General features: G+C 40.4%; 1 protein-coding gene across 1 annotated transcript in view; it reads right to left on the reverse strand.

Moving 5' to 3' along the window:
* Positions 1 to 772: 772 nt before the first annotated feature.
* Positions 773 to 23,482, reverse strand: part of Cyyr1 (cysteine and tyrosine rich 1) — a 106,389-nt gene continuing 83,679 nt past the window's right edge. The window contains 2 exon segments of the mRNA NM_001013980.1: positions 773 to 5,462; positions 17,337 to 17,491. Coding sequence (NP_001014002.1) covers positions 5,296 to 5,462; positions 17,337 to 17,491 — 322 coding nt within the window. The 3' untranslated portion in view covers positions 773 to 5,295.

Consider the following 23,482-nt stretch of genomic DNA (forward strand, 5'->3'; position numbering starts at 1 on the left):
AGGGACCTGCACAGCATAGCCTGTTAGCATTACAATCCTTCCTTCCAACACTATTGAAGGGCACTACAATTAACTGACAACATTTCCACCTCTCTCATTGTAGATTCTTTTGTTTGCTCAAAGTCTTCACAGACTTTGCAAGCACAGCACTGTGCAGATTGGCCGGCTCCGGCCGCATCACTTTGGAACAGGTTGGTGAGACTGAAGACATTGTTTTTTTAAAACTTCATCTAGTTCCAATTAATTTAACTCTAAATGCACATGTCTAGATGCTGTTATTTTATTACATGTTTTAAAATTTTAATTTGGGCTTATTTGGGTAGGGTAGTTTCCAAGTCTCAGGCTCCAAACTAAAAAACAATTGCACACATCCATCCATTTTCCAGGAAACATGTGAGGCCCATTCTATCATTCACCTTTCACAGAGCAGAAGTTTAGCTGTCAGAAATAAAGTATCCACCCTCAAATCAATTAGGTAAGAGACAGCATTAAAGAGCCAGTGTGGCGACAGACCTATTTCCTTGTGTACAGAAGTAAAGGCTCATTCAGGAGGAATAAGGGGAGGAATAATGACATAAGAGAGTTAAAACATGGTTCTTGTTACTCTGACACACTTTAATCACAGCACTCAGGAGGCAGAAGAAGAGGCAGAGGGAGGAAGATCTCTGTGAGTTTTGGGCCAGCCTGGTCTACAAAGGGAGATTCCACACAGCCACCGTTACACAGAAAAACTCTGTCTCAAAACAAAAACAAAAACACAGAACTACAGGTCTCATTATAGCAAGTTCTTTCATTTTATTGCTCTTTGTAAATAATTTAGCCATAGCAAAGGTTAGTTCTTAAACAACCATAATCAAAAATTTACATCAAATATTGTTTTCCTCTGATATACATTACTTCTGGAAATAATCAGTGAACTTTAGAAATCCATGATATATTCATGTATGATAGTATGACACTAGTAAAAACCAGTAAAATTCTTCATTGTAAATATATAGGTTTGTGCTATGCCTTCAGGCGAGTCATAACCAACTCAAAGAGAGATAGTGTGGACAGTTCCCATGCAGACAATGTTTATAGAATGTCAGAGGCATGTGGTAGATGTACATTCGTGTCAAAATGAGCATTCAATTTTGGCAGACTTGCCTCTTTATTTTTCTTTAGAAATGTGTAGTGGATTTGCAAACAACTTTCTCAGATCACTGTGACTTTGGCATTGAGGATTATTGCTGTAGAGTGGTATAAACTAATCACATTTGCCGAAGAAAAATAAATCAAAGCCCATGTACTGCTAACACTATGCCGACACTTCATGCTAGGCAGGAAGCCTCTTACTAGAACAGACAGGACCCCTGAAGGCTTTTCACATCTTCGAAGCTAAGATTATTCTTGCCTAAGCCAAGCAAATCACTCAAAACAAACCTAGCCTCAATAACTTCTGTAGACCATGTTCAGTCAGACCCACATATTTCTACTGCAGATATTTGATACAGTAAAAGGCACTATTTATTCATATTAACTTTCTCAACTATAAGCTCAGATCCCATAGCCTATATTGTCAGATATTTGTTTTGGTTATTTATCAAGTATCTTGGTGCCATTTTGGAATATCATTGAATTATAATCATTATACCAGATTGTTTAAGTTTGGTTAGTGTTTTAGGTTTTCTTTTAAAGTGACATAAAGGTCTGACCTTCTATCCCTAGTGATCATCAAACAATTTTAAAGTACACAAAAAGAGCCAAGTGGAAAAAATGAATGTTAGGGTCACTTGGAGTAGAACATGACGCATTGGAATTTTTTATTGAATGCTTTCATATTTAAAGGCAAGCACGTCACAAAACCTAGTACTCGGGCAAAAGGCAACACAGTGTCCTCTTGCCTTTCCCATTAATTATTTAACTTTTCTAAAAGATTAGTTTTTATAAAATGGAAGCAATGGCTTGAGCATTCATTTCCCCCTTTAAAAAAAGTCTTTTGTCTATGGTCAAATTACACATTTTATTACTGATATAAAACCCTGGAACTATTTGGTTTCTCACCTCTTATTCCACAATTGGAGCAACCTTCATATACCTGTGACTAAAGCGATATGGGTTTTTAGGAAGAGTTAGTAAGGACTGTGGAGATCTTAGCGCCCAGAACCTGGTGGGTACCTTTGATCTTGTTTAAATAGTCAGAGTCAATGGGTAAGATTGAGTTACTGCTGTCACTGCTGCAGACACAGGTAGTCACACCCACCTAAGACATAAGCAGACAGTTTGAGGCTAAAAGGATCGATTCATTTTAGACACCTTTCTAGAACATTTCTTTACTATACAGCTGCATTTTGTTTGGGATCTCGATGGAAGAGCTTCACAAAGCTATCTAGTCAACAGTAAGGCTGCGACTGGTTTTTTGTTGTTGTTTGCTTAATTTGCTTTGTTTTACACACATACTTTAGAGAGGGCATGGGTTTCATATACTCATACTAATAAGACTTCAACATCACCTGTGAAGCCGCTTGTCTTTCTTGCAAAGCAAATTTCACTAGAGAATCACACGAATACTTTTTGGTTTTCTGGTACACATTAAAGTTATGTTTATACTGTATTATAGTTTGTTAAGTGTCTTCAAAGCAGTGTCTACACCCTCATTAAAATATTTCATTGTTAAAGAATGGCAACTAGCAGCCAAGCTTTCGGCAGGTCCAAATCTTTTTGGTGGTGGTGGGGTGAGAGTTGCTGATGATTAGGCTGGTGCTTGCTTAATCCGGTTAGTTCCTTCAAATAATATAACAGTGAAATCTGCTACATGGGTTGAAACATCTCTTCACAAACGGGTTCTCTGTAGCATGTGATGCTGCTTGGCAGCTTTTAAAGCACGGTGTTTCTTCCTTCAAAATTGTAATTTTCTCCAATCCCACTGCAGGCTTTTCAAGTCACTTACAAATACTCTAAACCCTCTGCTATGACCTCATCTCTGCCCACAGCACCTTTCCCCAGCAGTGTGTTTCACCAGAAGAACCAAAACCTCCATTGCTCACCGTAAGAAGCAATTGTTCCTCTTGCAGTGATAGCCTGAGACATAGTATCTGAGTTGCACCTTCAATTTCCATCTCCAAGGTTAGTTCCTTTGTGAGTTTACCATATCTGTAGGTACTTTCTCCTCCAAAGCCTTAGCAAAGGCAACATTATGTATGAGGGCCGGAATCTACTTCCTCCAAATGTGCATTAATACTGACCTCTCGATCTCTTCTTGTGAATCATGGGTCTACAGTCACAGATTCTTTCCAGGACTTTGCCAAGCCCCCAGAGGTTCCAATTTGTGTCAGTTATGACCTTATAAAAGGCAGTTATTAAATACCAAGGCTTAGAAGTTGAAGTTAACCATAGTCTATGGGACACAGAGTAGGACTGGAATCGTTGCTGCATATGAACAGATCTTTGTTTCTTTGTACATTTCCATTGGAGCACTTGGATGAGCTTTGTCAATAAGCAGTAAGGTTTTGAAAAAAAGCAACAACTTGTTTTTCCCTGAGCAGTCTCAACACTTGGTTTAAAACATTCATTAAACAACATCAAAAAAAGACCTGGTTGTTCTATGTATAGACTACAGGCAGAGCGAACTATGGCTATTCTTAAGAGGGCTAGGATTTTTGGCTAGAAAATGAACATTGAACACTGGCTTCATGTGAAAGTCAGCAGTTATGTTATAGACACTAGCAAGAAGGCCAGACTGTCTTTTGAGGTTTGGAGTTAGGATGGCTTCTTTGTTCTGGCTGTGGAAGTTCTAGAAGGCAAGCACGTCTTCCAACAGTAGAGACTGTCATTTCCATTAAGCAGCCATCTTCTGTGTGATCCTAACTAGGTCTTTGAGAGAACAGGCGTCAGCCTCCATTGCAGTGCCTGAAGCTTCACCTTCTCCTTTGAATACGGGGGTAGGGTAGCTCCTTCTCTTAACTTCAGGACCTGATCTCTGCTCCTCTCAATCTTTCTCTTACAGCATGCAAGCTATGCTTACATTTCTTGTTCGCCTCTGCCAGCCATTGCAGAATGAAGAGTTAGGTCCCAGCTCTGGATCAAGCTTTATGACTTGAGGGAATGTGGTTGTTTTGATCTGCTGCATACACCACTAATGAGTTATTCTTATAAGCAGTGGGGCTGGTGTTCTCTTTCTTTTCTATCATTTGTGTGTTTGGAGAGAGACATTTTTAGTTTCCTTTAAGAAAGCCTCATCTGTGTTTTTATGGCTTAACTTACAAGCTAGCGTAAGATGCTGGCCTTCCAGCCTATCTCAGATTTGAACATGCTTTTGTCATGAAGATGAATTATTTCCATCTTTGGGTTAAAGTAAGAACCATATTATTCTTTTAGCTTGAACACTTAGAAGTCATTGTTGGCTTGTTAATTGGCCTAATTTCAGACTGTTCTCGGAATAGGAGGAGAGAGAGAGAGGAGGAAGGGGTGGAGGTTTTCAGTGGAGCAAATATGATACATACACACACACACACACTATTTATCTCACTATTTATCACACTAATCTCACTGTTTTATAGGGGCAGAATTCATGACATCTCCAAACAAATATCTACTATAACAACACCAACCAACACTAAACACAGATCACCATAACAGACATAATAATCGTGGCTATGAAAACATTTGGAATGTTGGCGTACATGACCAACATGTAATACAAGGATAGGAAGTATGCTTCTACTGTTGGGAAAATGACACTGCTTGGTGCAAGGTTATCACAAACCTTCAATCTGTAAAAAAACATGCAACACCACTGTGAAGTGCAAAAGGTCAAAGTGCAACAAGATGAGGTATGCCTGTGCCAGAACCAACGTTCCCACTGGTTACTTCTATCCAGAGCCCCTAACGTGGCCAGGCACTGAGTGGGCTCTAAGGCACTTAATACATATTTGTGGATAAATGTAATAATGAACTGTTCTAGTTCTCCTAAAGCTATATGGAATGCAGCTCTTTCCTGATGTAGATAAGACTGTCCTCTGTTTGTCTTGATTCCAGGTTCAATGCTGAAGTTGCCTTCAGCTCGTCCTAAAGCAGCGTGATTATCACATGGTCTGCCAAGTGCATTGCTTTAATCTGACTGTGCCTGGGTGGATCTGTAGATCACGTAATCTGTGACTTTAGAGAACCACACATCATTCTCTACCTAGCTCTGAGCAGGGAAAGAGCCTGCTCCACATGAATAGTCTGCCTGAGATGTTATCTGACCCTAGCCAGTAGACAATCATTTTATTTTTTGCACGTTTCTAAATTGAGGCATTTTGTTCTGGGTAATTGCTAATTGTTACATATTCTGTTCTGCGAGGAGGAATATTTCCTTGAATTTCCAGGATACGGAGGGGGTGGAGAGCGCTGGGCTGAAGCTTGAGGGGCTGGAGAGTATGGTGGTGGCAGGTCTGTGCAATATTCCGTCTCATGGTCATAAGTATAGGGGGGCGGTGCCACTGCAAAAGAAAAGAAAAAAGAATATCAGGCATTTACTAAATGCCGTAGTGATGGTGTTCAACCATTGTGCTAGACACTTTGAGGGAGGAAACACTTTTTGCTTGCAAAACTAGTAATATTTGCTTAGAATGTGGACAGGTATGGCTGAGTAAATGAGTCTCTATAAGGCAGTGCCCTGGGTGAGGTTGTTTGTAGTTGGGGCTTAGAGAAAGTCCCTCAGAAATATGATGCTGGAGTGGCAGAGAGTGAGGAAGCAGGTGGTGGTGGGTAATTCAAGTGTGGCTAAAAGCACAGGAGCAGGAGAGTATGTGGATTTCAGCAGAAATGATGGGGGAAGGGAGCAATTTAAAAGAGGCTGAGGAATAGCCATGATGGGCTTGGTGAGGAAGAGGGCTCAGTATCCCTATGCTGGGCTTGGTGAGGAAGAGGGCTCAGTATCCCCATGCTGGGCTTGATGAGGAACAGGGCTCAGTATCCCCATGCTTGGGCTTAGTGAGGAACAGGGCTCAGTATCCCCATGCTGGGCTTGGTGAGGAACAGGGCTCAGTATCCCCATGCTGGGCTAGTAAACGATGCTGTATTCTTTAAAAGGAAATCATAAAATTTACTTCTTTAAGATAATTCATTGCATATGTTCACTGAAAACAATACCTTTTATAAAAGGGACATTTTCAGACAAATACACACTGCACATTGTCCTTCCCATAGGCTCTGCCCTCCCCTTTCTCCCACCTGCCATTCTCCTTTGTTCTTTGATTGACTTATATATTCATCTCATACGTGACCTTAGGCATTTGTATAAAATCTAGGATCACTATGGGAGCCATACTACCTGAGACTGGCTGAATTCCCCTAGCACAATGCTCTTTGGTTGTGTCCATTTTCCTACAAACAATGTAATCTCATTCTTCTTTGTAACTGAAGATGATTCTATTGAACACGGGCCACATCCTGTCTACCGCTCTGTAAGTTTATTCAACTTACTCTGAACAGTGTTGGAGTAGACATCATCGTGTACATATCTTTGTGACATATAGAAAAATAGATTAGGGAATATGCTTTGGCAAGCACATTCTCTCAGCTGAGAGGCAGCAGATATGAGAGGTAATGGAATTTCAAGAGTAGTTAGAACCCACTCCTGAATACAAGGAGTGGATATTCACAAAACACCAAGCAGACGAGTCTGTAGATCGCTGGGGAAGTAGAAAAGGGTTGGAGGGTGAAGGGAGAGGTAAAAGAATTGAGCACCCAGCATGAGAATTCCTGGAACTTGCAGGATCAACAAGTTTGGGAATGGAGATGAGGGATTGGATTTTCTAAACCTTACTTGAAAATATGCCTTAATTTAAGTTACTGTAGTATGTCAGTAATTTAATAATCACCTTTGTTATACTTGATAGTGACTTCTCCCGCACACCTATTTTGTAGTGATCCTAATCCTGTCTGCAGGGGAGGAAGAGAAGCATCTGGCAACTCAAATTCATCTATGTCCTCAGGATGGTTAGCCAGAAGTGAATTCGTTCTCAGGGGATAGATCCTATTGGGAAGTGACAGGCCTTAACTGGTCACTATGAATGTAACATAGATCCCAAAACTCATGTCACAATAATGTGACTAAATCACCAAGCTTTTAGCATTGCAGTGACAGCAGGGAACAGCTAGCGTTTCAGCAAACTGTTCTTCCCCCAAGGACCTGCAGCATGGTGGAAAAGAAGTACACGTGCACACAGTAGGTCTAGACTACTATGAACATAGAAGAGATCCAATGGGTCCCTCTGGTGTACCTCTCACTAGCAAGACCGTAATGTTTGGAGTCATTTACTAGCCTCACTATAGACAGAGGAAGCAAGGAAAGGAATTAAGTAACCAGAGAAAAGAGGACTATGGGTGCACCCAACTGAGTGGTATGTCCCCAGAGAGCTCCGCTATGCTGTAAAGACACCACTAGTGTCCTTGGGGGCCAGGTGTCTTTCATCAGGGAACTGGGCTGCGTGAAGTCATCGTCAGTGATGCTCACAGCTTCTTTAACCTTCCTTCAGACCTGCCTGACTCTAAGCTCTGTCTCCTATGAGCAAACAGAGAAACTCCTGCAGAGTGCGTACACATTCTCTCTGGATTTTTGTGCCCAGTTCCTGGCTCTGTGAAATATAAAAAGGCTGATACAAAGACTTGCATCCCAAGAAAGGAGGCCCTACAGCCTTCGCACAAGCTAGCAAGTCCCAGCAGGCTGTCAGGTCATGCTGGTTCTTGTAAACAGGTGGTTCCCTCTTGTTATTAGGCTGAAGTTTCTCCTGCCTCTGGCATGAGGAGCACAGACTGACTTATCCCATAGATCTTCTCCATCTCCTCTTCTGTCATGAACTTACCGTGTGTGTGTGTGTGTGTGTGTGTGTGTGTGTGGTGTGTGTGTGTGTGTGTGTGTGTGTGTGTGTGTGTGTGTGTGTGTGTGTGTGTGTGTGTGTGGCGCATTTATGCTCCGCAGTGTTATGAACACTGCTGGAGGACAGTTCAGTGAGGATCTTTGTGGTTAATGTTGCTGTGTGTCAAACATGACAATTCAGCTATGAACAATGTTCTGTCACTCACAGCTCCTTTGAATGCTGATGAAATGACAGTGGTGCTGGAGAGTGGTGCTCTGAGGCCTACTTATCATGAAAGAAGAACATCTTTTGCAATACAGTCACTGGAGGACATGCCTGAAATTGTGTCACACAATGGACCGTGTTATCTCTCTTCATGATGTAAGGTCTCATAAAGAAGTAGATATTCAAGGTATCTACTTTGGTTTTGGAGTTCCTGATTAGTCCTAGTTGATTAAAGGGTTTGGTTATTTTCAATTGTGCATACGGTTTCTGGAGGATGTTTGCATGCCTGTATAGAGCTGAATCCTTTAAAACTCTTGCATTTCTGATAGTCTAATTCCCTGATGTAACTGTGCTATCCATCTTTACTGTCAGGTACGAGTGTCTGTATTATTAAAAAAACCAGCGTCGAGTCTGATGGGGTACATCTTTAATCTCACCACCTGAAAAACTGAGGCAGGAGGATTTCAATTTTGAGGACAGCGTGGGTTATAAGCTTAGTTCCAGCTCAGCCTGGTATATATAGTTAAACCTTGTCTCAAAATGAATGAATAAATGAATAGATACCAAGGGAAAATATGAAAATTAGAGAAGAAATGCAAAGTTTTCGACTCCTTCAAGCAATGTTTCCAAAGATGAGAAAATTTGGATACAGAAGATAGTCGTCCTGAATTTTGTCCCTTCAGTCCGAGCGGTCACACCTATACCTCTGGTCATGTTGGCATTTATACCTTGGCAGTTGCATAAATGGGCGCATCTTTGTCCTTCATATCACACCATTGCTTATGTTACGTGCGTTCTCTCCAAAAGTTTGTTATTACGGGGTATATACGATTCCACTTCATATTTACCTACTCTGAGGTTAACATTTTCGTTCTTGTAAACGACTGACAAACATCTTCTCACAGGAGACTTTACTGTTCTGAATGATTTCATTTGGAATAAAAATTCTAGGGGCTGGGGATTTAGCTCAGTGGTAGAGCGCTTACCTAGGAAGCGCAAGGCCCTGGGTTCGGACCCCAGCTCCGAAAAAAAAAAAGAACCAAAAAAAAAAAATTCTAGAAGTCTTCTGGCTTACACAATGCCTAAGTGTTATTATCCACAAATGCATGGCCTGGCAGAGGTAGAGTGTCATATTAGAAAATTCGTAAAGGGGAAAATACAGCTATCCTATCCCATCATTTCTCAGGTCAAAGCTGGGCTTTAGAACTTCTGTATTATGTTTCAGTGCTTGAAATTCTGGCTGGATAAACAATGTATTTATTCAGGTTTGTTTCAGTCCGGTAACTTCTGAGTTGGGCTCTTAGGATTTAGAATGATTAAAGTAACAAGGCTATGAAGGACAGCTTTCACTTGAAAAACATTGTGTCAGCCTTCTCTGGTAGCACTGCCTTTAAGCTCAGCACTAGGTAGTTAGAGACACATGGATCTCTGTTCTTCGCAGGGGGTTCCAGCCAATTCAAACCATAAAGCAAAGCCCTATCTCCAAAATGAACAAAGAAACAAACAAAACAGAATAATTCTCCAAAGTTGCTCCTTTACTATGTAATTTCAGACATTCCAAACTTTAAAAGGTGTATTTACCATTTTTTCTCACCTTTACTGTGCTGTTCTTTGTAAGGATATAAATCAGTCTTACATTCACATACCTGGTTCGTAACCATTGTTTCTGAGTTTACCCTCCTTATTTTTATATAATTATACATTTTCTAAAGACAGCATATTGCTATGAAGCATAGGCTGACCAAAAACTTACAATGTAGCACAGGCTAGTTCAGCTGCTCCTGGCTTGTTCCCTGAATGCTGGGATTTGTGGGCCACAGTTTTATATTTGATACTTAGAGTAAAGTTTACTTCTCTTCTAAGGTTTTAATCTTAGCTAAGGCATCTATTTAAATGTGGCCTATTACATAATCTACTTGCTAATTTATTTGCTTCATTTTATGGACCATGCATGTCTTTTTATACCAGAAGTTTATCTTAATTGATTTAGTATGTGAGAGGTCTAGTCAATCACATTGTTTAAGTATGTGTGTATGTGAATATGTGTGTATATTTGTGTGTATGCCCATGTCTATGTGTGTGTGATATGTGTGTGTGTTGTTGTATGTAATTTATGTACTTGTTCAAAGCTTCTTTTTGCATACAATTTTTAGTACTGTTGCTAAAAGCAAGCTCTCCTTTACTTTGTCCTCTTGAGCTCCACCCAGAACAGAAAGTTTACAGAAAGGCTCCAGAGTGGCTGGCAGAATTCCCTCTGCCTCACCCTCTGACACACACAGATCCTAAGACACATGAGAATCCTGTGTTCTCCTTCCTCTCTGATAACATCAGGACAAGTCATATCATATCCTGTATCCTTTTATTACCACAAGAAGGACACTCTCCTAAGACCGCTTTCATTTTAGACTTGTAATGCAGGCAGGCTTTGCACATCTAGTATAGCTCGTCCACGGCCCCCCATTTGCTGTGTGCTCATCTCAGTGGAAAACAAAGTCTGGCTTAGAACAGTCTTAGGTGTCTCTCTTCCATTTCTTCATCCCTTCAGCTAAGGAATGGGAGCCTTCTTTTCTGTGTCTGTTTTGTGGTTTGAGCATGTACTCATGCGTGAATAGATTAACCAAAAGTGTCTCTTCCTCAGTTACTGAGACAGATGCTATCTCTACAAGTTCAACATTGACTAGGCTAGGATAGCTGGCCAGCAAGCTGCAGGAAGCCTAGCATCACAAACACATGCCACCATGCCTGGTCTTTTACCTGACTGCTGGAGATCCAACTTAGGTTCTTCTGCCTGAGCTACAAGCTCTTTACCAACTTCTGCCTCTTCGTGACCCTGCTCCTGAGTATTGTTCACGGTCTTGTGAGCCATGGAGAATGTATCTACTGTGGGCTCAGGGGAGGTTTTGAATTTGGGGAAGGAAGTGGAATGTAAGACTATTATCCTAGGGCATGGCTATGAAGAACAGCTTCACGTGTGTGTCTAATTAAAATTTTGATTTTTGCACTGGCGAAATGGCACAAGGAGATAAAGATAAAGATAAAAGTTGTCCTGTGAACCTGGAAGTTTGAAACTCAGAACCTGCAAAAAGCTGGGAGAAGAGAATCAGCTGCAAGGAGTTGTTCTCTAGCTTCGACATGTGGTCTGAGACACACGCACCCACAAATACTGTCTGGTGATGATGATGATGGTGATGATGATGATGGTGGTGGTGGAGGTAGTGGTGATGGTGATGATGATAACTTTAAAAAATTTGATTCCACCACCCCACCCCAAAGATGGCTTTTTCTGCCACATTATCGAACCCGAGTTATTTTTCTCCTGCATCCTACAATCTGCAGGACCAGAATATACACATGATGTGTGATGTTAAAGTCATTCTTCAAACTATTCTCTATTCTCTTTTTAAAGGTCTGAGCTCTTTTGTATTACATAAGCCATACGATTCTATGTCTATATCTTATAGATACCGGTGACACTTTCTCTTTCAAACATGTGTTCACCAAAGACTTACAAGAGGGTCACAAACATCTGCTACCACACCTGGTCCACATGAGCCTGCCTGATAATCCCCATGACGTTTACGCCTTTTATTATCCTTTCTCCCTGTCACTAGCAACTATATTTTGAAATTCTTTATCTTTAAAATATGATTTCCGCTTATTATTTTTCTAGACTACTCATTGCACTAAGCGTGGTCTTTCTGTTGGTCCCCAACATCTTGAATGCAAACTGAAGAAAACGATTTAAATGTGTGCCACCTCTCTTCTGTTTTCTCGCCCCTTGTCATGTGGTGTTTATGTACTGTCCCTCCAATTACTCCTTTGCATCTGCTATGCAGGCACTTACATCATTCTGCCCCTGTGGAACCCGTGATGGGAGGGATGACTAAAAAAAGACACTGTGAGTCTCCTTAGGATATCAGGTTATCAGGACATGGACCCCTAGGAATTGGAATTTCTGCCTGGAGTCTCTAGCTGGAAGCACAAGGCTGAAGCTTGATCTCAGCCAGAATAGGAAGTTGTCTCCAAGGACTGTGACTGACAAGTGATGTCACCTTGCAGGAGAGACTGTAGCCAAGACAAAATGGGTCAGTGATAGGCAGGACCACACCTTGGCCAGAACTTCTTGTACTCTATTTAAATCTAAGACTCCTGTCAGGTGTGTAAAGACAGATTGATAGATGAGGGGGAGAGATCAGAGCTTCCTTTATTTGTCCCTCTTCCCAGTGTAGACATAATGAATAGATAAACCCATATTTTGCTTTTCATTGTTGTCTATTTAATTGGCCCACTGAGGACTGGTGGTTGAGCGTAGCTTGTTAGGGCTGCCAGGGCACATGCTCTGAATGTAACAACACTAGCAACATGACTACCTGGCAGCACCCAGGCTTTGATTAAAGTCCAACATTTTAACTACCCCGTATCTGTAGGTAGAAGCTTTATGTGGCTAGACAAGAAAATAACCATGCAGACATGATCTCGCTTTAAAGCAGTGACCTTTTCTTAAATGTGTTGGCCATTGGTGTTGCTCAGAAAGCATATATTATGTAGGCATTTCACATGTCCCCCTTCCCAAGATTGCTTTTTTCACTTTCCTTCACCTCAAGTATATCTGTATGCCTCTTCATTCTCAGGAGAAGACTGCGTTCTTATTTCACTGAGAAAATAGGAAGAAACTGAAGAAAAGAGTCTCAAATCTGATGATTAAATGTACTTATTCCTTCTAAGGGAAAGAAAGTACACCACTCTGCTGGTGTATAGGATCCAGCTCTTTCTCAGATTCAGACTGATTTTTAAAACTTAAATATGTCACTGTGTATAGATGATGTGTATTTGAGCATGTGTGGGCTACAGTGCACACATGGAGGTCAGATTCAGTTATTTCCTTCCAACTTTATGAGAGTTGAAGGGATTAAACTCAGGTCTTCAAGCTCTTTGCACACTAAGCCATCTCACTCAAGAGTCTAATCTTTAATAATGCTTCCTGCCCTCTATATTTGCCAGCTTCCTTTTAATTTTATCTAAACATATTTATTGCTAAAATACAAAATATCATGAACTGTCTCTATGGGAAAGAAATCTGACTTCATCTCTATATTCTTGATCTGTTTTAAAGTAAAAGTTAAACAAAATTGTATGCACTTCTTTGCCTCATCACAGAATACATATGTGGTGGTGTGTATTTGAATGAGGCACCCGTGTATTAACTGACAGGAGGACTACTCCATGATATAGTTAAGTGGAAGGTTGTTGATTGTAGATGTGAGAGAGAATAACCAGAGGCACTGGGAAGAGTCTAGACACAGAGAGAAATAGACTGAATATGGCCAGCAGATGACATGGTTAGTGCTATCTGTGAGAGAAGAGAGAACATCTGCTGTCTGCGGATCCAAATGTAGCATTCTCACCTACTTCCCCAGCACCACGTCTGCCTGCGTGTTACTATGCTTCCTGCCATGAAGGTAATGGGATAAACCTCTGAAATTGTAAGCCAGCCCCAATTAAGTGTTTTCTATAAAAGTTGCCACAGTCATCGTGTCTCTTCACAACAATAGAACAATGGCTAAGACACTGTTTTAACATTAATTTTCTTCCAGGGACTAAGCCACTACCTAAAGACTATACATGGACTGACCCTGGACTCTGACCTCATAGGTAGCAATGAATATCCTAGTAAGAGCACCAGTGGAAGGGGAAGCCCTGGGTCCTGCTAAGACTGAACCCCCAGTGAACTAGACTGTTGGGGGGAGGGCGGCAATGGGGGGAGGATGGGGAGGGGAACACCAATATAGAAGGGGAGGGGGATGTTGGCCTGGAAACCGGGAAAGGGAATAACAATCGAAATGTAAATAAGAAATACTCAAGTTAATAAAAATAAAAAAGATTAATTTTAAATAAGTCTTGTCTTCCTTTTTGAGCAGGTAAGTGTGTACTTAGAATAAGTATCTACAAAATAGTTGTTGCCTTTTCTCCAATACTGTCTCTGCTTGGCTTTCATTTGTTGACTTGAGTTGCACATTGGGAAGGGCCTTTAGTGAGGAGGGTAAAGAATAAAAACATCCTTTCATCTCTAGCTTTCTTAGTCTCCATACCTTTATACATCCACAACAGTATTATTATCCAAATAGGAATATCTGAACTCACAAATTGCTTTTTACTGAGTAAAACTACATATTTCTGGGCAGGACTTTAGGTTAGGATCCTGCATTTTGACAGATGACAAAATCAAGTCTTGTGAGTGGTGTTAATTCAACAATTGTGTTTCATAAGTCCTCATTATGGGTCATGCCTTGATCCATGTTTGAGATAGAAATATAAATGAAATATATCAATATTCCTTTCTAATAGCATTAATAATTTAGGAGATAAACAGCAGTAAACAACATGGGCTCTTATAAGACAAAAAAAGAAAAAACAAAAAAATAAAAAAAACATGGTAAAATGTAGAACAAAAAAAGGAAGACTCATATGCTGGGGTGGGAGGGGACAAATTGACCTTCACTCTGAGTCTAGATGAAGGGAAAAGTCTGAATTTTAGGCAAAACCCTGATCACAGAATGGCAAAGGAACAGACTGGTGGAGCTAGAGTAGTTGGGGAAAAAGAAAAAGAAGTGAGGTGTATATGAGGAAAAGGGTAATTCTCCAAGTGCTTTGCACTCTCATAATGAACAATTTGCCTTTTGCATCAGGTAAGATGACTTTGAGTCTTCTGTGAGGTAAATAAGGTTCCATTGGAAAATTCTGAGTATAATATAACCCAATGTTTCCCTTTTAGAAAAAAAATTATTTGTATATATCTATACCTATACATCTATCTATCTATCTATCTATCTATCTATCTATCTATCTATCATCTATCTACCTATCTATCTATCTACCTACCTATTTATCTAACTGTCTATCTATAAGTATTTTACCTGCATGCATGTATGTTTTAGGAGGGCATCAGGTCTGCTGGAAGAGGAGTTACAGATAGTTGTAAGCTGCCATGTGGATGCTGAGAATTGAATTAGGATCCTCTGGAAGAGCAGTCAGTGCTCTTAACCACAGAGCTATCATTCCAGTGCTCAACTCCCATTAAAGGTTGATATGGCATCCATTTTGAGGGTCGATACCAAGGGTCAAACATTATGTATTGGGGGGCATGTTAGGATGGAGCTGTAGTCATGGAGCTAAAAGCTCACAATGAGACTCTCAGTTTCTTTTCTATTCCTGTGAAAAGACATCATGACCAAGTAAACTTATATAAGCAACAATTTACTGGGACCTACAGTTTCAGATAGAGCTCATGGTCATCATGGCTGGGGGATGGTGTGTTGCAGCAGACAGGCAGGCATGGCAGTGGAGCATTGCTGAGAGCTCACATCTTTATGTGGAAGTTGGAGGCAGAGAGAGAAAGAGAACTGGGAATGTATGGGCTTTTGAAACCTCAAAGTTCATATCCAGGGCCACATCTCCTAATCCTTCCCAAATGGTTCCATCAACCGGGGACCCAGAATTTAAGTATATGTACCTATGAGATCCATTCTCCTTCAAGCTATCACAGACTTCCACCCAGGAAGTAACAGTGTCTATCATGAGAAGTAGTCAGACATACAGCATACTTTAAAGGTGTCACTGAGAACTTTTCCTTGTAGATGTTTCATAGATTCTAGTGCAAGAATTAAGTGTGACTCCAGGGTGTTGGTCTGAGAGCTAGAAGACTAGAAAGGCTTCAGCCTCTGGGGTGAAGTTTGTGACTGAAGAGCAGAACAAAGATGAGAATATAGGCAGTGAGTGGAGGGAAGGTGAGAAATGTAGTTTTAAGTGTGTTCACTTCTGCATACTGATTAGATATTCTGGTGGAGATGCCCATTGAGTACTGAGATAAAATAAATCTTAAAATCAGAGAGGCAGTTTGGGAACCAAGATATTTAACTCTGGGAAGCATTAGCATATAATCTCTCTCTCTCTCTCTCTCTCTCTCTCTCTCTCTCTCTCTCTCTCTCTCCCCTATGTGGGCTAAAGAACACAACCACAGAAGGGTAAACATCATGTGGAAGAAGACACAAAGGTGAGTGGACACAGGAGAAGAAAAAGAACAGAGATATTATTCCTACACTCATCTGAAATGTGTTTCTTCAAGTTGAAGCATATAAGAGTCAATAAGGATGGACTGACAGTGGATGCACTTAGAAGGTACATTGTGTTGTTTTTGTATGACATTGAGATGATGAATATGGGTAGAGATGTGAAGATAATATCCTACAAGTTATCAAATTGAGAAATTGCTTACCATATCTTTATCGTTGGGCACTTTTTCAATTTTTGTTATGTTTGAAAATTTCATATAGGTATACAATGAAATATAATCATATCCAACTCTTTCTTTTTCTTCCAACTCCCCCACATCTTCCCAACATGTGCCTTCACAATTCATTCCTTTTTTTTTTTCTGATAGTTTACTTAACTCCGGCTAGTACTACCCATGTAGATATGGGTATGAGAAAAACTGCAAGTGGCCACACCCTCAAGGAAGAATGATTCTCCTGACTATCAACTCCCAATTGCTCCTTGGTAAGGGGAGGATCCAGGAGACCATCTAGCTCTCTATGTCAGAATGTTGACTGGTTTGATATTATACAGAATTCGAACATGTAACTGCAATTGGTGAGTTCATGAAACTGCTCACCTTTTATATGTTGTATGGTACATACTATTGGATTCCCTAATGCAAGGCAAAAGGCCTTGTTTATAGAATCTCACACACTCACTATATTTATATGTAGAAGTTCTAGCAAATTTTCAACATGTATCTGTCAAATTATTAATATCATTTCTGCTCATCCCTGAAGATTTTAATATTATGTGGGAGCTATACTCTTTGTTTAATGAGGACTATAAGAAGTTTTCTCTATACTTTCCCTAGAGACACACATACCTACTGCCTCAGAAGCCAGTTTATTAAGACAGATTGCACACTTTCTCCATAATTACTTGTCAGAACTCATTGGCAGGTAGATAGAATGGGTGTGAATTTTCTATTTATCTTCATTCTGGCTGACTGGTGACTGTAGTTAATGATACAGCCATTGAGAGAAGACTATATTCAAATGTAACATGAATTGTTTCTTTTTTACCAAGGTCTCCCTTCAAAGCTAAAGCTTCAATCTATCATTATTTGGGAATACTCTAGAAAATTGGGGATTATTTCAATGAGAATAGAGCCTCATTGAAGATAGAGTCTTTTGGAGAATTAGAGCCTCAGTAACAAACCCGTTTCTTCCTTCAAAAGTGAACCATGTTGCTTACTGGGATAGGAGATGGCATTGATGTGTGCTGCTCTGATGACTCCCACGCGGGTTCCCCGGTTGTTTTTCATGCACATGCAGATGCATATGGCAATTCCTGCAATGACCCCCATGATGAACACGATTCCAAACACGATGCCAGCAATCGCAGTGCCCCTGAGAAAGAAAACAAAAGCGTATTTTCCCCGAAGGTCTGAAAGGAATCCAGTCTCAAGCACAGCTCAATGGCTTTAAGCTAAATGATTCTCTACAGCTTAAGGGAAAGTGTCTTGCTTATTTAAAAGAACCCTTGAATTAATCATGCAAATGGTCTCTTGGACTTCAACAAGAAAAATTGAAAGCCTATAGGGAATCTTTGTATAGCAGAGTTAACAATGTCTTCACTCATATTTTTGTTTAAAATTTCCTAAAATTGGAGCTGGAAAGATTGCTTAGCAGCTAAGAATGCATAGTGATCGTCTAGGGAACCTGAGTTTGGTTTCTGGCTCCCATGTAAGGTACCTCACAACCACCTGCAAGTCCAGCTCTAGAGGAGACATCACGATTTACTGGCCTTTGCAGATAACGGCACTCCATGCATATTCCCTGCCACAGACACACATGTATAAACACACACACACACACACACACACACACACACACACACACACACACTCACATATGCTAATATGCATCCCTAGTACTATAAGCAGTAATCTAAAATCATTTTCCTATGTACTTGAACAGCAAAAATATGTATATTGTACAAGAAGCATGTTTGTTTCACTGAAAAATTTTAAAGGCAACTTAACATTTATTCTTAATTGAAAATGCGCCATAGAATAAGACAAAGAAAACCAAACACAACATCCCCCTCCCCACCCCACACACATAGAGGATAGACGATAAAATAAATATCCCCAGTCAATTCAGCCTCTATTCCTATTATGGATAATGGTTTTCTCCAGAAAGCATTAGGTCATGCAACAAAACTAAGTGAAAAAATTGCAGAAGCTTATCGTTATTTATGCACACCATAATTTGTAGCATCAATATTTGTCAGTGTTCATAGAAGTCATCCATCTTTACCAAAACGAAGAACCCGACTGAGCAGTACTAGTTCTCTTAAGGCTTCCCTGGAAATCTAGCACAGTAGTGCATGCATAAACAACTTAAGAAGGATGCTCACCAAAGAGCCCAAGGTGCAATGGACATGATATTCAACATGGCTGACTTCCTAACAATATAGTGAAGGAAAGCACAACTACTAACAGATAATGTCAACATTAACAGGATAACTGCAATACCCTGGGGGAGAAACAATATTTTCATCAGCTAGGTTTTTCTCAATGCATGCATATATACTGCTAGGTAATTGTGAAGCAATGAAGGCATTTTTCCATTCTCTAGTTCAGGCATTGCACCAGTAGCTACTATTTTCAACTTTCAGCTACATCATTGAACATCGCTGTAAGCTTATTTCTAGTCATCATTTTTAATTTTTTCAATCTTATCTAAAGGTACCTTTCGAATACATAATCACTATCGATAGTTAAAACTGTTACCAGTATTTATATTGCCATTGCACAGTACCCTGTTGGGCCAAGCAGAGTACTGTGGTAAACATAGACTTCTCTTACAACCCGTTTTAAGGATGTTCTACATATTTCATTTCTCTATGTACTACTGCAGTTCTTTTCCCTGACCATGGTTCCTTGAAAACATCCATACAACCAGTATGAATGTTCATTTGCACGCACAGTAAAACTACTCATCAGTTTGTTCCATTTCCATGAGAATCCCTGAAACATTATCAGGCCCAACACGGGTCTTCTCAATCTGGACCTCTTTCCATTTACACCGGGATCTCAGGTTCTCAGGCTCAGAACTGCATTCCCAAGTGGCTTCTTAGGGAGGAATTCAAAAGGAAGTCTGTGACTGAAAATGACTTTATAGTGTTCCCTCCCTTGATTCCTAGTTAGGGTATTGTGTTATTTCTGTTACACAGTGAACAGCACAGATGATTCACCATATAAGAAAGAAGATTTTATTTTGACTCAAGGTTTCAGAGGTCTCTGTCCATGGGTGCTTCTTCCTGTTGCCTTTGATCCTCTAGCGCAGCAGAGCATTGTGGGAAAGTGTAGTGGAGGCAGTTCTTCATCTTATGGCAGCTTGAAAGCAAAGGGAAGAGAAAGGGGTAGGAGGGTGGGGGGCTAAAACCACCTGGTCCCAGTGACCCAACTTCCTTTTATTGTGCTCTTTTGTGCTTTTTAGAGCTATTGACTCTTTTGTGCTTTCAGAACTTTGCAGTAGTGTCACCCCAAGTACCATACCTCTGAGAAGATGGCCTTTGAGAGACACTCACCTACACCCTGGCAGCTGAATATGGAATTCTGAAGCTAAACATAGTTTCTCTTGGGCCTTTCTCATTGTCCTCTAGAATCTGCCCCAAGAGAATTCCATAAATTCTAATTACTTTCCTTGTGTGATTTTTTTTTTCTAAAAGTCTTTCTAAAAATCCTTGGCATTTTCTACCAGAAGTTTAACATTTTCTAGTGTTGCTAGACAAAGAACTGACAGCCTCTTAGGATTCATCATTTCTAAAGACTCATTGTCTTCAATTTTTAGAATTACGTAAATCAACAACTCCTCCACTTTACAGCACAGTTTTCCTTCCAGAGCTTGTTCTGAGATAAACTTTTAATCTTCAGTTCCTTCTGTCATTTCCTCTTCCTCTTCCTCTTCCTCCCTCCCTCCCTCTCTCTCTCTCTCTCTCTCTCTCTCTCTCTCTCTCTCTGTGCGTGTGGATGTGTGTTAAATACTGTCTATGGGGTTTCATTTACTCAGTCTTCTTCCCAAGTTTTTCTTGACTTCAAAGGTCAGCATTAGCTCGTAACTGCTCTACTGGGTAACTTACTATGTTCCTGTAGTGTTAAAAGTGATAGAGATGGAACCATGTTGGTTAGACTTTTGGATATTAAAACTGTGAGATGGATAAATCTTCTCTCTCTCTCTCTCTCTCTCTCTCTCTCTCTCTCTCTCTCTTTTAAGCACGGATATTTTGTTAAAGAAATGGAGTAGAGACTAATGAACTCTTTTACTTAAAAAAATAGAAAGAGGTTCTGAATCATCTCCTATAAGTTTAGTGTGTAAGGCCAGCGTTTGACAAATGAATCATGAAAGCTCAAGTTTCACGTCTTCTTGATGATTTTCTTTTTCTTCAGAAAGGCAGAGTTTGTTATTCCATTTCATTGTCAGAGAACATAAATCTGACTGAAAATGTCCCAAAGTTAGAGTTTTTACTAGGAAGGTATGAAGTCAGGCTTTGACTCCAGAGACCCAGTCTTTTGTTCTATCATGATTACTGCCTTCGAGCTTTAAGAGCATGGTTTATGACTACCTTCTAACTGCAGCATGGCCACCTCACCCGAGTTGCAAAGCCTTATTTTGCCTTAGCTTTGTTATTCTTGACATGACAGCCACCTTGGGGCTCCTGAGCTTTTTCTGCCAGATTTCTTGTCATGAATCTGATTTCACAACTCATTTGCCAGATAAACAGATTTCTACTACCAGTGTGCTGTGAGCATCATTCCCACATCTTCTGTGATTAGCTCACACTTTCCACCCAAAGCAGGTATCCCACAAACCAGAAAGGCTTGAATGTTGGAAAGGACAGTGTGTGCGTGTGTATGTGTGTGTGTGTGTGTGTGTGTGTGTGTGTGTGTCATATCGTATGTCAGTCTCAGAGACAGCTTTGTCACAGTGCAGTCTGAGAATGTTTCTACAGTGTAGGTAGGGATACTAATAGGCACTGGTTACCTAGAGACCACTCAAAAGCTACGGGTTGCTTCAAGCCTATTCTTGACCCTCATCTGTGATTCTGAAATCCTTAAATGCTCTGAAAAGTAAAAGTATGGACAAAGGATCTGAACTTGTGTTGTCTAAAACATTTTTGTCTGTTAGACTCTGCCCCAACTCACTTCAAAAACAGAACACCACTGAGGAATCCAAAACTCTTTTATTCGTACAGGAAGTTTTACTTTCTTCTTGAATTACGAAGGCTGGATGGGAGACAACCCTGGAAGTGTTCCCTATTAGCAATTAAAGAATGTCACAGTCTAGTCATTTAACAAATACTTCTCTGTGAAGAGGAAGATTTGTCAGAGGAGGTAATTTGAAGGAAGAAAAGGAAAAGCTATCTGGAAATCTTCTTTGCATTATAATTTTCTGTTTTAAATACAATTAAACTGGAAGGTTTAATTTATGCTCCTGAAATAATCAGTGGCCCAATTATTGAAACATAGAGGTTCCAAAGTCTGTATTCTGCAAGCTGTTAAGATATAAAATTGGAGCAAATTTATATTCATTAATCCTTCTTTTTAAAACAGAAGAAAATGGAAAATGAAGTGCGTTTTGTCCCTCTGTTGACAGTTCTGGCAAAAGCGCATCCTAAGGTCATGTGGGTTGTAGCAGTGTGCTAAGTGAGGTTGGTGGATTTTTCTACCCTAAATCGTGATTTTGGTGTCCTTGATCCTTTGCTACCCATTAGCAACTGTAAATTAGTGCCTAAGACGCATTAATATAAAAGTCATAGCAGCATCTATTTAGCTATTAATTCAAAGAAAGAAGATGCGTACGGCAATTTTCTGTGTTTAAATGCCTTGGTCAGGGAAGAGAGAAGGTGTAAGCCTGGGACGTTTGGCATCATTGTCCCTTGAAAAAAGTTTTAGGATTTTTTTGTTCTTGAAACAATGTTTTGCAAGGGAGAAGGGTGGCATATTCCTTGCTCCTTTAAATTTTTATCTTGGAACAATTATAAATTCAGGGAAATTGTAAAAGTGATAGAGAGGTCTGCAGAGAGTGTAACCTTCACCACTTTCCTCCAGTGGTCGCCTGTTAGGTAACTCTAGAATAACAACTGAATGAGAAAACTGACACTGGTAAGGAATGCAGAGTTCTTTGTCTGCTTACCACACACACAGAGCCACACAAGTACCACAGCGGGCCACGGCTGTTCCTGCAATACTCACATTCACTTTGACTTTGCCTCTCTCACAGTTCTCCTGTACACACACACACACACATACACACAGTACACACAGTATATACACATTTTTGATTTAAAAGTTAATAGGACAAGACAGCAGCGTGATGAACTCTTTGGAAAGAGAAAAGGAGGCCGTGGGAGTGGAGAAGGATGTAGGGTGATGAGGGTGGATATGACCAAAGTACATTGGCATGTATATATGGAAACATCATAGTGAAATCCGTTATTATGTATGCTAATTACGTAAGTTTGGTGAAAGAACACACACACACCCTCCTAAGCAAAAAGGTTCAGAGAGCTTCCAGGCTGATATATACACGGAGGTGTGGGAACAAGAGTGTGCCCAAAAGGGATATTGTTATAGGCTCCCAGACCTTAGCACAACTGAGGTTCAGGCTTTAAAACCCTTCACAGGACAGTAACAACTGCCAAACCTAGAACCCAGATCTAATCTATCAAAGTCCATAGTTCTGCGAAAGTCCCTAACTATAGAAACCTTGCTTTTGGCTTTTATAGTTCAGCTTCTAGCTAACTGTTCTCTCTAACTGTAGTGTGTTAATCCAGGATGTGAACTTTGTGCTTAAAAACTCACTCCAAGAAAGGCTGGGGACTGCACCAGGGTCTTGAACACTCACTGAAGTCACTGGCTGGCTAAAACAAGACTGTCTATTGGTTTGAACATGCATCCGATTGGGCTTCTCTAGAGGATACCTCTCAATGGGATTGAAGCTGTGAAAGGGTTAGATATTCGCCCCAACACTTACTTTATCTACGCATTATTAGTTTGGCTTTTTCTAATAATGACTAATAACAACAATATACACTAATAACAGCAAGTAAGTGTTTTCTGAGTCCTGTGAGTTGTTCCTACAAATACCCAAGCCCCACAGTGGGAGAGTAGGAATGCTTTAACTGTGTAGCCAGGGTACAGAGAAGTGTTGGTAACCTGAGACCTGGAAATATGCACCCGGTATCTGTGGTCAGGAAGGTTTGAGGGACTGATTACTTCCCCTGGGGAACCTGAATGAAGCTAATTCCAATTAATTCATATTATTTAGAATGGTAGTGTAGGCAGCAGGGACCAGTGGCATACACCTATCTCCATATCTAGACTGGAGGCT

Source organism: Rattus norvegicus, chromosome 11 (assembly GCF_036323735.1).
Source record: "Rattus norvegicus strain BN/NHsdMcwi chromosome 11, GRCr8, whole genome shotgun sequence".
NCBI classification, from domain to species: domain Eukaryota; kingdom Metazoa; phylum Chordata; class Mammalia; order Rodentia; family Muridae; genus Rattus; species Rattus norvegicus.